Raw genomic sequence first — 17643 nt, 5'->3', positions numbered from 1 at the left:
TCTTCATTAATGCTTAGAATACAGGACAAATGAAAATTAATGTTAAGACCAATGTAGCAAATCATTGCTGTAAATGACTAGGACACATGGAATATATCTATATATGGTCTCAAAAGTGTTTGTGAATGAGATTTAAATGCTTGTAAAGACAATGACGAAAGTAAATGTCACTACAGAGAATATCAAATATCAAATGCTGATCTAAAAAAACACAACTAGGCTGATACTAAGAAAATGTGTTCAAGAAATAAAGTGATGTTTTGAAGCTCATGATAACTTAAAAAAAAAAAAAAAGAGCCAGTGAAATCAGATTAGGGGGAGAGAAAACTGTGATAGCACAAGAGAAAAGTAAAGAAATAAAATATTATATAAGTAACACTGAAGGAGGGGGGGGAATGGAACAGGAGGAATGGAAAGAGGATGAAATGATCTGCAGATATTTAACTGAGTTTTCATGGATCTTCATGATTGCTTTTCCTTAACACTGAACACTACCAAAACCAACACTTTAATGAATCTTTCTGTTATCTTCACTTTTAGAAGATTTTCATTGAGAATGGTGAGCATTCAATTTCTAAGGGGAGCTAATTAATGTTTCATATTAGTTTTAAATTGAGAAACAGGAAGAGGGAGTCTTGTACAAACTGATGTAATCCCAAATTTGATTTTAAAGATAGGAACCAGGACAGTAAATAAAAAGATCTCTAACAAGATAAAGGTGCATAGAAAGATAGTTTTGTGGTTGAAGAGACAGAAAGAAAGAACATATCTTGAAGTGAAAGGTTAAAAAAATCAATGTATAATTGAAAAAAAATGGAATAGCAATGTAAGTGGAATAGAGAAGCATAAAAGTGTACTGTTATCAAGAAGACTGGAAATTAAGGTAGAGACAGTGGTGTTGAGGGAGTGCTAGTAGGTACTAATGCATTAAAATAAAGGGGTTCCTCTACTAAGACAGCAGAAATGCTGTTGAATCTTGAAATTCACTTTTGAAATTTTGAAAGCAAGGGAGCTTGCTCCTTTGCAAACTGCAGGTCCATGAATGCGTTCAGCACGATGCAGCTCCTGGAATAGAGAATGTAGCACCTGATACGTGAGAGAGGCAACAGGCAAGGATGAAGCAGGTCAGGTGAGTGCTGAAAGGAGTTGAAGGCCTAATGGCATCAGGCACCAGAGGCAAAACCCAAACACGAGAAGAAGCATAGAAAGAAAGGCTTTTCCCAGAACTCATAGGAAGACCATGTGAAACGATCTCAGGAAGTCACTGGTGATTGCTGAACTGGAAAGCAAAACTGAAGGAGACAAAATGCCTAACAAATGCACAATGGGCAACTGGTATTCACTTATTTTATGGATCTCATCTAGTATTTCTCTATTTAACATTCATGTTGGTTGTAATGAAACAGTTTTAGATACTTAAAGTCATGATATTTAAAGTCTACCTCAAGGCTCTGAGAGATGGGTATCCTCACATGGCAACACTAACTCAAGAATATGCAGGTAAAAGAATTTACCAACGAGGGATGAGATTTAGAAATTAGCTTCATATAAATGAGATACTGAAATAATTTCTGCTTAAAACAGATAAGAGGGGAAAAAAGCAGAAAAAAATCTTTGTTTTATGATGGAGATTGCTTAGTTTGTAAATTATTTAGATAATTCCATTGCTTGTGACACCGTGTCCTCAGATGGCAACACTGACACAAGAATATGCAGGTAAATGAATCTACCAACATGGATGAAATGTAGAAATTAGCTTCATATAAATGAGATATTGAAATAATTTCTGCTTAAAACAGATAAGGGGGGGGGGAAGGAAAAAAAAAATCTTTATTTGCTTTATGATGGAGATTGCTTAGTTTGTAAATTATTTAGATAATTCCATTGCTTGTGGCACCATATCAGAATCAGTGACCCAGGATATCATCAGAACTATAGCAGCAGTGTTTAGTGCTATAGAGAAAGTGTTTCCCAGCGATGTTTAGACATTAGTAGACAGTCATCTCTTTCGCAGAAGCTACAGTTGTATGATCATATAAAACCAGGATAAGCTTTACTTGAAATTTAAAAAATGTTCACATCATCATATAAAAAAGACTAGAAAAACAGAGTAATTGTGTTTTTTTCTTGAAACACCAGACTGAAATCTTTCAGTATTGCACTCCATATTACCTATGCAAGTAGGCAAAGGTTTGTCCCAAACTCTTCGATCTCCACTTAAGCAAGTCATAGTACTACTACCATGCATTGTATAGCCAGGATTACAGCTGTATAAAATGACAGTGTCTATAAAATGTCCTTCATCTCTGATCTTGTAACCATAATTTGGTATGCCAGGATCTTCACACTTCACTAGGTCAAAACCTGCAAAAAGAAATGGGAAGAGAAATGAAGAAAAATAAGACAGAGATATAAAATATCAGATAAAATATGATGCCAATGAAACTGATCTTGATGAAAATTATATTATCCTGATTCAAGTAGATTAGGTGATCATAGTGATCATAGACTAATTATATACACCAAGAAGTAATTATCCATTTGATAATTTATTATGGCATTAGTTTATTGAAAAAGAATATTATCAATACTGTCTTAAAAGCTTTTTCTCTTTTTTTAAAGCAGAATCAAAGTATCTACTCTAGTTTTGGCACTAAGTGGAAGCTTCAGCCCCTCATCTAATCTCCACAGCAAAGCCAGCAGACCATAGTGGTAACTCAGGAAAAAAATGCAAAGGTTATTTCATTTATGCTAGGGTCAAGATAGTGTGGCTTCAGTTTCTTCTTTGCTGAAACGAAGAAATCTTTAAGATCTCTTTCAACCCAAGCCATTCTATGATTCTATATAACATGAAACTAAATTAACATTGCAATAACAGGAGACTAAAATAGTTAATTATTTAGTAGCTCTTCCTCTCCTTCACTTTAGACTGGTCTATATCAATCAAATGAAATGTAATGATTTTGTCCATTTACTCTGGACATAAATGGCATAAAAATCAATTAAATTTCTCTAACTTTAGCATAGTTTTGCAATTCTTCTTGAGAAACCATTCTCTGAATCTGGAAAGATTTTTCACCTGTCATCAGTATTATACTAAGGGAAATTGCCTGCTTCTTCAAAGGCCTCTTACTCTACAGATACTCTCTGAACTGTATTTCTGTATCTGAAAATGATAAAACAACTCTGTAAGTTGTAAGTAGGAATAAACAGCTTTGATAAAGACACTGTGTTTGAGTATAAAGCATACAGGAATTTCTCAGCCTATGCATGTGTCAGAAGATAAAATGTACCTTACAGAAATATGTTGCTTTCAAAAAAAGTATTTAAGTCAACAGTGGAGTTAAGATTTTCTGTGAGTCTATTTTAAACTCAAATCTAATCAAATATTTTTGGGGAGTAAAGTGTTAGATAAACTGACTGCAGAGAATGTAACCACTCACTGTCTTGCGTATCAGAATTCAATTTCCCATTTCACACACAATATAAAAAAGACCAAAAAAACACCATGTAAACAAAAATAACTAACTGGAAGTTAAAACTATAAAACCTATGTTTCAATATCCTTGAAACACCAAATTCTTTGATATTTGCTGTTTAATTAGTTTATTCAGCTATTTCTAACAAAAGGATACCTTGGAAAATGAATTCTGTTTTTTAATTTCTTCTAATTTTTGCTAATTCAGGAAAAGTCCAGCAGTAGTCTCAATTTCTAGGGTTGTTTTTACAATATTATGCCTAGATAAAAGATGTTAGGCACAAACACTCAGTATGACAAAATAAAGTGTATTACTGTTTTCTGTATCTGAAAAAGAATATTCCTTGCAAGGCTATCCAGCAAATTAATAGCTGGGGTTTATGACAATTTTTTAAAATGTCACTTTGAATAATCTAGAAAACATGTAAGAATGACAGTATATAATTTCTGGTGACATATTTACTACACTCTTCCACCAGCAAGCGTATGTCAGTAGGCCTGTTAGAAAACACATGCTGCTAATGATACACAAATATAGCAGGATCTTGCCCGGACTGTTTGCAGGCAAGCTACCTTTCCAGCTCTTCTTATTCAATTTCTTCCCCATTCCTTCATATAGAAAAAGTAGAACTTTCCATTCCCTTTTCCCCTGATGCTCTTGTACATCTGGTGTAATTTGCCGTAAAGGATCATACTGTTGTGAAATCCCTTTGTTGAAATGTTGCAGCAGAGCTTCAGTGCTAGTAGATGCTGTGACCTTTCACAGTGGGGAAATATTGCCATAAGTTCCTTACAGTCAGTGTTTGGGTATACTTGATGCTGAATTGAGCCAGCAGACAGAGAAAATCTGCCAATATTCTTACTGCTGAGAAAGACTGTTGTATTGGCAAAGTGCTGCCAATTATCTTATTCTTGAGTTTCGTTATATTATTTTCAGAACAATGAATGGATAAAAGTCCAGTAAATTAAAACAAAACCAGTCAGAATACATTTTGATGATTGGTTGCCACCTCCTGACACTATTTATCTAACATGATTTGTTCTGCCATATTTGATATAAGTAACCAGGGATGTCAAAAACAGCAGCTGTCAGGGTAAAAATTATTGACAAGTCTGTAATGTATGTAGACTATTAATTACAACTTCTTTCAACTCAGTTTAATTATGATGGGTATTGCTGTATGGTAGAAGTAAATCTGCACAGCTTCAAGTTTTTACCATCTAAAACCTGTCTTCATTATGAAGGTAGAACCAAGCAAGTATTTCTTATGTGCGTCCAAATTAAATTCTCAGGGATTACATGTAGCAACACTGTACTTTTAGGAGACGTTGATGAAGTTCTGAGGTACCTGTAAATATTTTCTGCATGTACTTTGAAATGAAAAAATAGATTACCTAACATTTACATATATATATATATATATATATATATATATATATATACACACACATATGTATTTACACTGCACATAAACCTAAAGTAGATATATGAAAAATACGTAATCTAAACCAAGTAATTTGCTACTCCTATTTATGGAAGTCCTAAATTATTTTGAAATAATCATTCTCCTAAAGCCAGATATACCAAAAAAGTAAGCAAGTAAGCCCATAAAAGGTGTGCATTACCAATCTATATTTGGAAGCTCTAACCTTGAGTTCCACACAAAGACTTTTATGGAGACTATGAGAGAAAAGAAATTATGACTTCCTGCTATAGAAAGGGGATAAAAGCAAGAAATATACTGTGAATTGTGAGCTGTGGTACTCATGTGAATATTGCTTCCTGCTCACAGGAATGATAAAACATGTTACATTATGTCTGTCCTAACAGAACACATAAGCACACTGTTATTAGGATAAGAATATAGTTTCCTTATGAGCACTCAAGAAATTAGGCTGCAGGACTTTATTTCTTCATTTTTATAATTAGTATGTTAGTAAAACCTGTTCATGCTCTGGCACCAAGTGTATTACGGCAATTAAAATTTTACCCATGCAAGTAGAAGAGAACATTTGTAAATCAGAGGAAACAATTGAACTGACAGTAAAATAAATGTAACAGCACAGCCCATTAATACTGTGGTCCCATGTGCAAATTTGTTCAACATTTTTTGTCCAGTTAACTTTATTTACTTTGTGTTGAATTAATTATTTTCAGCACCATTTTTACTTTATGGCATATTGTGGCATTTCAGTGCCATATTGACATTTATGACTATATATAAAACCAGCATAAAGGCACAAAATATTCATGAACTTCCTTCTGTATGCTTCAGCTAATTCTACAGCAATTCAATCAGGTGTTCCTGATAGATTCAGATCAGATCAGATATTTATAAACATTTATTAAATCCCCTCTCAGTCTTCTCTTCTCCAGACTAAAAAGCCCCAGGTCTCTCAGCCTCTCCTCATAGGGCACAAGTTTCAGACCCTTAATCATCCTCATAGCCCTCCATTGGACTCTCTTGAGTAGATCCCTGTCCCTCCTGAACTGTGTAGCCCAAAACTGGATGCCCAAAACAGGTGAGGTCTCACTAGGGCAGAGTAGACCCTCCTTTGATCTGCTGGACACACTCTTCTTAATGCACTCCAGGATACTATTGGTTTTCATGGCCCCAAGGCCACATTGCTGTCCCATGGATAACTTCTTGTCCACCAGGACTCCTAGGTCCTTCCCCATAGGGCTGCTCTCCAGCAGATCACCTCCCAGCCTGAACTGGTGAGGTTTATTATTCCTTCCCAGATGCAGGACTCTGTACTTATCCTGGTTGAACCTCATTAGGTTACTCTTTGCCCAGCTCTCCAGTTTGTTCAAGTCTCACTGAATGACCACACAGCCTTCAGGTGTATCAGCCAAGCTTCCCAGTTTGGTATCATCAGCAAACTTGCTGAGCAGACACTCTGTCCCCTCATCAATGGCATTGATGATGATGTCAGACCCAGCACTGATCCCTGGAGGACTCCACTAGTTACAGCTCTTCAGCTGGACTTGGCATCATTGACCACCACTCTTTGCACTCTATTGTATAACCATCTCACTGTCCTTCTATCCCACACTTCCCACGCTTGCTCACAAGGATGTTATGAGAGACAGTGTCAAAGGTCTCCTTGCATCTACCCATTCAGTTACAGCATCATAGAATGCTATCAAATTAGTCAAGCATGATTTCTCCTTGGTAAAGACTGTAGTATAAACTCTAAACAGAAAGCCTACTAGAGAAAACTGTAAAATTATCATTAAAAGAAAATCAGCTGGGCATTTGCAAAACTTTAGATGTCTAATCTAAAGAAGAACAGGCTCTGAAAACGTAATAGTACAACACAGAGCTGCAGGTCAACCCTCTCAATGATCTCAGCATCATCAATGAGTAAACTTATAAAACTTCTTATTAATGTTGCTGTTTGTTACAGATGGGGAAATACTATTAAAATAGTAATAGTGCTAATCTACATAAAAACTTCACAAGACAAGCCATGAGGGATTAATTATACTGAATATATAAACCTTTTTGCAGCTCATTAAGAACTAAAGGATTAAAAGCACATCCCTCAGTACTTCAAATAATGTTTAATATTCTCTAATAATTATATTCCTTACTATACCATAAGACTGGGTGGGATCTACTCAGTGAAAAGGCAACAATGTCTTTTCACTTTTACTTGTCATGGAAGACAAGTAAAGAGCTCAAAAATTATGTGTAATTTATCTTCAGCTTCTGAAAGTAATGTGGTAAAATATTTTGGGATTACTCAAAAAAAAAGAAAGAAGAACAAACTCATCTATAAATCCTATTTCAGTATATATATTGAAATATTAACAGACATTTTAATATTTAAATAGTAAGCTAATGTGAAAACATCAAGAACTTTTTTAATCTTATAGAAATTTCAAGTAATTTAAGATCGTTAAACATAATCCAGGTGAATATTCTAGGACAACATAATCGAGCAGAATAATTTTTGAAGTGCCAAAATACTTAAAGCTATGAATGTTCAGATTCTATAATGGACATGTAAATGTCAACAAGTACTCATTCTGCAGTTGAAACATCTTAAACATCCAAAACAATCTATTTATTAAACTAATATAATTCAAAATGAGACTTCCTGGCAATCCAAAATGAGAGTCCTTTCTGTCGTGAAATTATTATTATTGCACTGTATGAAGATTTCTCTCTGTGTTGGATTTGGCTGATCTGGAGTCAATTCTTCTAGAGCTGTGTTTTGCAGTACTGTAGCCAGTAACACAGCAGTATTTTGGCTACTCCTGAACAAGCACCCAGGCTGTGCTATTTCAACTTTTCCCTGCCCCAAGAGTATGCTAAGATCTTGTGAAGGGATACAGTCAAGCCAGCTGACCCAAACTGGCCAAAGGGGTATTCCATGCCATATGACATCAGCTCAAATATAAGAATGAAGTGGAAAAAGGAAGAGTGGGGATATTCGTGTCCATGGTGTCTGTCCTCCAAAGTAACCATTACGCATCGAGCCCTGCTTTCCGAGACCAACCACCATCTGATGATGGGAAGCAGAGATTAGCATCTCTCTTCGCTTTTGCTTTCTGTGTGCGGCTTTTGCTTGTGCTTATTATCATTGTTATTATTAAATTGCTCCTATATTATTGCTGGCTTTTGTTATATTTTCCCCCCTCCCCTGTCCATCTGAGAAGGGGACTGATAGAGTGGTTTTGGTGGGCATTTGGCCCCCAGCCAGGGACAAACCACCACACTCTGTAAGAGATCTCATACACCAATTAGTTACTGACAGGAAACTGCCAGAGCTCCTTTTCATTACTGGATTGTTCTGCTTAACTAACACTATACAGCCAGAGGCAAAGGCACTGGATTTGAGACTGTTTATGTGCTAGGATAATTGACTGAGTCTGCAGTTTCAGAACATTGTTTTCACTGACATTCTTGTAACATTTTCAGTTACTACAGAATAGGAAATGAACTAAGTTAAATATCAGTTCAGAATTCTCTTGTTAGTGTCCAGGTTCAAGCCATTTGTACAAATTTAGATTATTCTAATTCACACATCTTCCATGCATTAACTCTCACTATCCCTTGAAAGATGTAGAGGTAGAGGAAGTTTATAACATAGAACTTAAACTGAAAATTAGAAGAAAGTCTTTGGCAGTTAGAGAAAAATATGAAGGCCAAACCAGCATATCATTTCTGAGAACAGACATGATTAAGAAATTCAAAAATTTCTTAAACTGAATAGTATATCCTGAAACTAATGGAAAGACTATTGTAAAACTGCTATATCTGTATACTAAATAGAAGATGATAAATGCAAATAAGAATATAAAGATTAGAGAAAAAAAAAATTAAAATCTATTAATGTGCAACCCTACATCTGTTTTCCTTTAGCAACACTAGATAGAATTTCATGAAAGTTATATGGGCTTCCTGAATCGTGTACACTCCACTGGCAGAAACAGGTATGCTGAATTATGTTTTTAGTGAAAGAAATGGTCATGGATTCAAAATACAAAGTTAACATTAAGATGTGTGTCAAGTCAAAAAGACAAATCCTTAGTGAGAATTCTTCCAGCCTTCATTGCCATGTAAGCATGTAAATGAAAGAAAATATCTAATTCAGTATCGTAGGGAGATGGAGGATACAAATAAAAGAATTAACATGCAATGGCATTTTTAACCTATTGCAGTGAATCAGGAACGGGTACATAAAAGGCCTTCAAAAGTTAAAATCTAGTTATAGATTATACCACAAATCTCTGAATGGTTTTCAGACTTCATAAATTCTGTAACTAACTCTGCATGTTTTTAAAGTACACAAGAAACATACTGCTGAGTGTTGTGTTGCATCCCGGCAGCTTCCCACAGACAATACCTTTCAGTACTGAGGAGGTGGACTCTTCCACACACCCATTACAATGGATTCCAAGGCAGAGGCAGATAAGTGAAGCTTTCTTCTATTCTATTCTGCACAAGGCTGACAAACCATGAAATTGCTATAAAGAGCTAGATAAGCTGCTCTTAAAAAAGCAGTTATCTGGATAAAGGAAAGTGAGCAACTTCAGCTGTATCAGACAGGCAACTGCCAGAGAAAGGAACTTCAAAAAAGCTCTCAGGTTGGAGTCCAAAAAGCAGTCCTACACAGCAGTAGAAGTTCATTACACATGACAACCTCAGGAAACTTTCTGAGTAGATGGAGATGGGTGATGGTATCACGGATACAGACACCTGTCTTCAGGTATCATTAAAAGAAATTAGTTTTGGGAGTTCTAGTCAGTACTGTGAATGAAAAAGAGTCTTCTCTTAGTATTTGAGCAGGAAACAGATGCTGCCTTATTTGTTGAAGCCTTTTAAAAAGATGTGAATATTGGCTTAAGTGTTTTTACAAGCACTTGTGACACGGATAAGAGTAAGTTCACCTCTCCACATGACTGAGAAAAGCCACGTTTCAAATTCCTCTTGCATCAGGACTGTGATAGAAGAGATGTTAGATGCTGCCGGGAGACTGTCTAGTTGCTATTCAGAGGCTGTACTGAATTGCTCCTTATTTAAAGTTGCAATCTCTCATTTTACCAGACAGCTCTGTTTTGCTTTTACTGCCTGTCACTGTGTGGCATCAATAGGATTTCATTTTAATTTGAATGCCAGTTTAGCATGACATGACAGCACAAAGCACTAGCGTCTTCATATCAGAGCGGTGAATAGGAAAGGTAGGTCTAACTCTGAGAATGCCTATGGCTACATCTTCTCACCTCCACAAAAAATAGAGGTGTCTCAGGAAGAAAAATTCTAATTGGACAGAAAAAACACAACACAGAAAGTATGAAAAAAGAACTGACATTTTCTCAATTAAAAAAAAAAAAAAAAGAAGAAAGTAACAGTCTGTGATAGTTGTCTATTGTCTCAAAACAATATGTGTAGCAGAGCAGGACTGATCGCTCTTAATGAGTCTCAAACAAGGTGTGACATACCTGGTCTTGAATAGACAGGGTGATGGCTTTAACAGCTCTGGAGGACCCCTGTTCCTTGGTAGCTGCTGGCTTAACAATGAAAACAGAGAATTCCTTCTGGAATTCTCTCTTTGAAACCATACCAACAATTTCATGGAAAGGCAAACTGCAGACATCGCACTGGAGTTCACACCTCATTCATGCACTCCTCTCTGTGATTTGGAGAGCCCAACCTCCCCTGCCACACTGCCAAAAAGGGTATAAAAAGACTGCAACTTCTAAGGTCCACATGTTACATCTGTCACAGAAGACACTGGAACATTCACCCACCAGCAAGAACCTGGACTATGTCTATGAGACCTCTTGGGAACCAAGGGTGGTGATATGGTAATCTGCTTATTTCTTGATTTCTAAAATTTATACAAGCTACTCAGATTCTGAGATCATAGAAATCTGCTTTATTATGTCAGTAATGAGATTCTGACAATGCAAATATCCACATTTCTGTTCTCATGGATCATTAACATTTTCTTCTCTTGCATTTGGAAATGCAGCATCACCCACAAAATTCACAATGCTAAAAGAGATGGAAAGGTAGTTGTACAGAACCGAAATAGTCACCTTTAAGTTAGTCTTTTTAATAACACATTGCAATAATTTTAAAATTCAAGTTTCAAAGTCACACTAATCTTAATTTCAAAATCATTAAAGGGAAGAAAAGTACTACAAAGACCAGCAATTAAGGGCAGTTAGTATATCCCTTGTAAGCAGCAAGAACTCAGTAACCAGCTATGGAATAGGCATAACTGACTTACCACTAGAGTTATTACACCATCAGTTCTCCTAGCTGTTTCTAACCATTTCACAATATTTATTATTCAATTTCATTCACCCCAACATATTTTCATTCAGTGACTACTTCATTCACTGAGGCCCCATTTAAACAGACTTTTAAATTTTTTCTTGTTTCAGTAATTTCAAAGTATCTGGCATTATAGTCAGTTAGAACAGTGAATGTGTAAACTGCAGAGTAATCTTTCACGGAAGTTAATTCCAGCTGTAAACTGCAGCCTGATTAATCCAAACAGATAACTATAATTTTGTGCTTGATGTACTTGCCAAATGAAAATTTTGTTTAGTAACAGCATTGGAATTGCACCACAAAGACCAGTGCTATCAAATAATGAGTATACATTTCTGGTATGTCTGATCTTTAAAATATTGTTGGGATTGGACTCTTTCAGCAAAAGAATGGGAATCAGCACTGCAGGCAATTTTCAAAGCATTCCAAAAGAATGCATCTTCTGCTTGTATCAGCTTATACATCATGAAAAGTCCCACACTGAAATGTTTGAAAAAAACATAGAGTAACTTTTCTTGTTACAGTTGATGGAAATCACCTGGATAGATGATCACCATTTAAAAAAAAAACCAAAACAAAAGCATATTGAAAAGTAAGGAATTAGACTGTATTTAAGAATGGGGATTGTCTTGTAACAACAGGCAGGAGAAGTCATTGCAGATAAGCTTTTCAACTGCTGCCAACTGGTCACATATGATATACTAAATATTTGGGACCAAAAAGAAGAGAAATGATAAAAAGACATAAGAGAGTGACTTCTGCCTATGTACACAGAATTGTCAAGATTACTGTTAGAAGATTGTGTCACATTCCGTTTGTATACTTCAGAAAATGTGAAAATACTTGGAATAATAGAAAACATAGACATTCAAAACTAATCAAACATCCAGAAAAAAATTCTTAAAGACACAGATCATCATATGTTAATTTACATAGAAAAATCTGGTATGGGAGAGCAAATCTTATCAGAATTGTGAACTGAACTGTAACAAAATCAAGCTACTGGATGCAGAAATCAAGCAAAATTCCATCTTCAAATAAAATATTTCTAAATAGTAGGTTGAACTGATCACTGCAGCAGGGTTTGAAAGGAACTAATTCAAATCCCTTGAAATCAGGAGCACTAAAATCAGATTATTTTTGACACAAATGTCATGCTTCCTTTTCCAAAGGAAAAAACAATTACAGTGTCTATAGGCAAATCAATGTAGATTGCCTAGTGGTTCTTTCTGCATTCTGAAACACAAAAGAAAAGAATATATACTATCTTGATTAAAAAACAAAACAAAACAAACAAAACAAAACAAAAAGTGACTTTGATAGATTTAACCTATGCAGAGAAACTTCCCTTTCCTTTATGGTTCTCTAGGGGGAAAAAAAAAAGTGATCAGATGATCAGATTTTAGATTTACCAGGCACAGCAAATAATTTCTGCTTATTCCACAGCTGGCTCCAGTATAAAGGGAAAGCAGCAGATGTACTAGAAAGAGCTATGATTCCACTTCTGTGTCACAGTATGATGTAATGCTCTGCAGGAGCCAAGAAGAGCTCATAGAAGCAGTACATTGAAGGCAAAGGGTACTTGGAGATTCCTTGAAACTTAGACAAAATATCTGTTTATGTGCACTGGAAACAAACTGGTTATCCATAAACAGAATCACAGAATTATTGAGGCTGGAAAAGAACTCTGAGATCATCAAGTCCAGCCTATGACCTAACACCATGACATAGGCAAACCATGCTACCAAGTGCCACATCCAATCTTTTCTTAAAGACCTCCAGTGATGGCGACACAGTGCCCTCAGACGATGCACTGTTTTGCCAACCAATTTACTGTAATTAATTACATGCAAGATCTGGGACAAGTGCACTCTTCATCAGAACCTGTTCATTCAGATTTTATTCTAGTGTACCCCCTGATTCTGATAAACTGCCAGTGTGCATTAAGTGTGGGCACACTGTACTCTTTTTTATTCTTACCTGTATTCTTAAAAGAAAACAAAACAAAACCCCAAAAAACCCAACCTGCAGGGATTAAATATTGCACTTTAAGAATCTAGCATTGCATAAGTGTTGTACTACACTATGGCAACAATATATTCAATCCACACATATCACAATTCACTCTTTTTGAAGCCCAGCTGTTACATCTTCAAAATAGTAAAGCTTTCTATATTTAGTGGGTTACAATTTCGCTTCTAGTCACATTCTTGAATTATTAACCCCTATCCAGCCATGCAGGCAATTAAAATTCAGTCTTCTAGCCACAATACATTCTAGAAAATTATCTTCACCATTCCATAAGAAATCAATGCAGCTGAGAAATACACATTTTGTCACAAAATCAGACCATATTTGTGAGTTACTTACTCGTGTAAGTGAGCTGAAATCCTTGGTCAGTATCAGATCCATTGGTATTAAACTCTATCCACAAATGGTTAGAGGTGCTATTAAGGATAACTCCCATCATGTCATTTTTGGTGAAGGATCCCAGAGAACGTGAAGAACTGTCTTTTCCATCATACACCTTGTAGAAACAAAATAATACTATGAAAGTGGACATCAAATCTAAATATTTGAAAAACATTGGTTTACACAATAATACCAAAGTTAGCTATATATTGTCAATAGCTTCTACAAAAAAGTTGTAATTTCCTCCATTTTCTGAGGTACAAACTCTTGGTTATGCAGTATATTGAAATTTAAAATATACTGTCACCACTAAGGTGTTTTGTTGTCTTTTTTGCTGTTTCAGTTTTGTGCACTTATCCTGAATTACATTATTGTTTATGTATGACTCTATATTCTGACGTTTCATAAACTGAGATTATTTGTAATGATTATTCATGAAGGCTATCAGAAGTATAATTTCTGAAATCACCATTGAAATAAGGCCATAACAGATACACCACATTCTGTACTGTTCTGTTTGGAGATATCAATAATAGGACTGAGGTGTTAAAGTCAGTCATCATCTTCTACTTCAAACTCTGAACCTGCAGCATTTTTTATTTTACTATAGGTTTTAACAAAGGAAGATAATCTTAAAAATTATATTCTCCTTGAAAGCATTAGTTTTGACTCTTCTTCATGCAAGTGGTATTACTGATGTCAGAAATACCCTTGCAAATTATTTGTAATGCCTTATGCCCCACAGCTTCAATATAGAGACTCAATATTCCCACTTTTGCCAACAGTCCAACAGTAATTCTAGATGAATATAAATAGCTGAAAGTGGCTTATATTTTCAAAGCAAGCAAACAGTGCCTGAGCAGGAGTCCAGTTATTACAACAATATTGTTTACAGGGCATTTATTGCCAGTGCGTTCCTGGTGCATATTTAATGTACATCTACTAACACCCCTACAAATCTTTCCTGAGAAGCCATTAGTCCAGGAGTTGCATAGGCCAGGGACTGTTTCTGAGAGACAGTTTTGTATGATTAGAGAGTTTACCATTACTGGTGTAGTCAACCTGCAGAAGCTATCATCAGGGACAGAGTTAAATAACTGCATTGTTTGGAGCACTGGAATACATTCAGGACTGCCGTGGGTTAGTTGTTTGGGCGGTGTTGGATTGGTTGATGGGTTGGACGCGATGATCTTGAAGGTCTCTTCCAACCTGCTTTATTCTATGTATTCTATGTATTCTATGTATTTCAAATTAAACATTTGTGAGGAACTCAAAGGGAAGTGTTTGCTCCAATGCTGGGATTAAAATATGCAGGCAGAGGACAATGTACAACTATACATGAGGTGAAATGCTCTAGTAATGGTGCTAATGTACCTGCTTCTGCCATGGGAATGTACAAATGGACACTCACTGGAAGGAAAAGGAAATGTTGGGTAGATTTTCTTAATCTCCAGTTACTCATTCTGGCAGCAAAAATAAACTACTTTAAAATAAATGCTGCAATTTCTCTTAATCGCAGAGATCTTTATGACATAAAATCATCCCAGGGAAAAAATGCTTTTAAAACATTGCTTTGATGATTTGAAATAATTCCTGTATAGCTTCGTGACATTGATACACATCCTCCTATATATACTCCCAAATCTATTAATTAAACCCTTATGGAACACTTGCCTCCAACAGTGGTACTATATAGCTCATAAGACATTTGTGGAGTGTTCAATTTGGCATTACTGGGATTGTTTCTCGCTTTTTTTCCATCACTCTGTTTTCACACACATTACTGTGCAGCATTGTTTGCCCTTTCTAAATGTTTCCCCAGAGGCACCACCACCTTGGCTCTGGGCCTCAGCTGTGCCCTGTGGTGGGTTGGCTAGAGACAGCTGTGTCCAGCATGGGACAGCTCCAGCCTTTCCTCACGAGAGACAGTCCCTGCAGCCCCCAACTAACAAAACCTGAGCACTTGCACCCAATGCAACATCACATAAGCATATATTTTCTTTAAAACCAAAGTTGTTCAGGTGGAAAATTTTCCTATATTTCAGCTCAAGGTTTATAAATATTCCTGTGCCTCAGTCCATTAATTGCAAGCTGCCTGCGAGGTAGTCTTGGGGGTTTCTTCTGTGTAGAATACATAGAATACATAGAATAAACCAAGTTGGAAGAGACCTTCAAGATCATCGCATCCAACCCATCAACCAATCCAACACCACCCAAGCAACTAACCCACGGCACCAAGCACCCCATCAAGTCTTCTCCTGAAAACCTCCAATGATGGCGACTCCACCACCTCCCCAGGCAGCCCATTCCAATGGGCAATCACTCTTTCTGTATAGAACTTTTTCCTAACATCCAGCCTGAACCTCCCCTGGCACAGCCTGTGACTGTGTCCTCTTGTTCTGGTACTGGCCGCCTGGGAGAAGAGACCAACATCCGTCTGTCTACAACCTCCCTTCAGGTAGTTGTAGAGAGTAATAAGGTCACCCCTGAGTCTCCTCTTCTCCAGGCTACACAAGATACAAGAACTCTAGTGTTTCTAACATATTTTGCTCATATTTAGGATCCTGTGGTGCATATGCCTAGAATTATGTCCCAAATATTGCCAAATCATGAAGACATTTGAGAATATGAATGCAAGACTATTCATTAAATCCTCTAAAGTATTTAATGAAGCTTGATGTTTTATTAATCAGCTAACAAGGCTGATTTCAAAGAAATTAAACAAACAACTTTTTAATTTATTTTATTTTTCCTCACAGTACATAGTGAACTTCCAGGATTTGCTGCCACAGAAGAGCCATTTAGCAGTATTAACTAATTTAAAGACAAGAGTTTTGTAGGAGAGGGAAGAGATAGCCAAGCATGGCTGAATTTAACCCAACAGCTGTGGATACTGGGGGCTTGTAAGGGCAGTGGAACACAGAGAACGGGCAACTTTGCATATTTTACATTAACAAGGCACCTGTAACTATTATCAGAGAAAACATACTGAGCTAGATGGACCAATTGGTACAATTCAGCAAGGTAACTCATATTTCTAAGGTAACAACAATTTTAGAAAACAAAAACTCCTCATACTGGCTTTCTATGCTAGACTGCTGGAATGTTCTATGCTTTCATCTAGCAGATTTTAAATCCAAGTGCCTTTTTACTGCTATTCAGGCAGCCAATATTAGTGGAAAGACTGGGAGATTTCTTTCAGTCTAGAAGATTATCCTATAGATCAACTAAGGAAAACAGAAGCTGCATGGACAAGTTCGTAAAGCCTGAATCCTAGGGATACTTTATCCACTAATATAAACAAAGCCAGGACACAACCACAAACAACACAACCACAAACATTGTCAGTTGCACACTCTTTTCAACTTCCAGTATAGTTTCAGACAAGGTTTTGGCCTCCTCTTTCTGCCAGTCTTCCAGACCATGTCTAGGTAAATTTAGGGACTAGATGAAGGGATGATTCCAATGGGAATATGAACAAGGACATCCTGGCTTGGGAGTGGAGAGGAAATAGGCTTTATTTTTACAAATTAATTATATGAAGTAACTATAGGGAAAGAGAGTTTAACTGCATAAATGGAAATTGTGCTAAGCCAGTTGCCTCAGAACCAAAGAACAAGCCTTGAAGTATAGACATCACCACAATTTTGCCTCTGCTTCCTCTGAATGCTCAGGAGAACTGTGCTAACAAATCCATGACAGAAGTATCTAACAAAGTATCCTTTGTCGAATAATCACCATGCTACACTCATAAACATTACTATGAACAGAAAATAATACAGACACTTTGGTATTCAAAAATCCAAATTCACCTTTTAGATTTTCTTTTTAGATTTTAGCCCACTGTAAATAGTGCAATAATTCTATAAACATAATTGAACTCTTAATGACACCTATAATTAATCTTTGATTCTAGTATACACAGTTTATACGAAGAAAGTGATGCTATTAACTTAC

At 36.2% G+C, this 17643-nt stretch overlaps 1 protein-coding gene across 1 annotated transcript in view; it reads right to left on the bottom strand.

Moving 5' to 3' along the window:
- Window positions 1–17643, bottom strand: part of CSMD1 (CUB and Sushi multiple domains 1) — a 963767-nt gene that overhangs the window by 174079 nt on the left and 772045 nt on the right. The window contains exons 23-24 of the mRNA XM_054179968.1: window positions 13645–13801; window positions 2173–2364 (exon numbers count right to left, since the gene is read on the bottom strand). Of these exons, the coding sequence (XP_054035943.1) occupies window positions 2173–2364; window positions 13645–13801 (349 nt within the window). The remainder of the gene's footprint in view (window positions 1–2172; window positions 2365–13644; window positions 13802–17643) is intronic.

This window comes from Dryobates pubescens, chromosome 3 (genome assembly GCF_014839835.1).
Source record: "Dryobates pubescens isolate bDryPub1 chromosome 3, bDryPub1.pri, whole genome shotgun sequence".
In the NCBI taxonomy this organism is placed as follows: domain Eukaryota; kingdom Metazoa; phylum Chordata; class Aves; order Piciformes; family Picidae; genus Dryobates; species Dryobates pubescens.
This window is presented reverse-complemented; position numbering and strand designations above follow the sequence as displayed.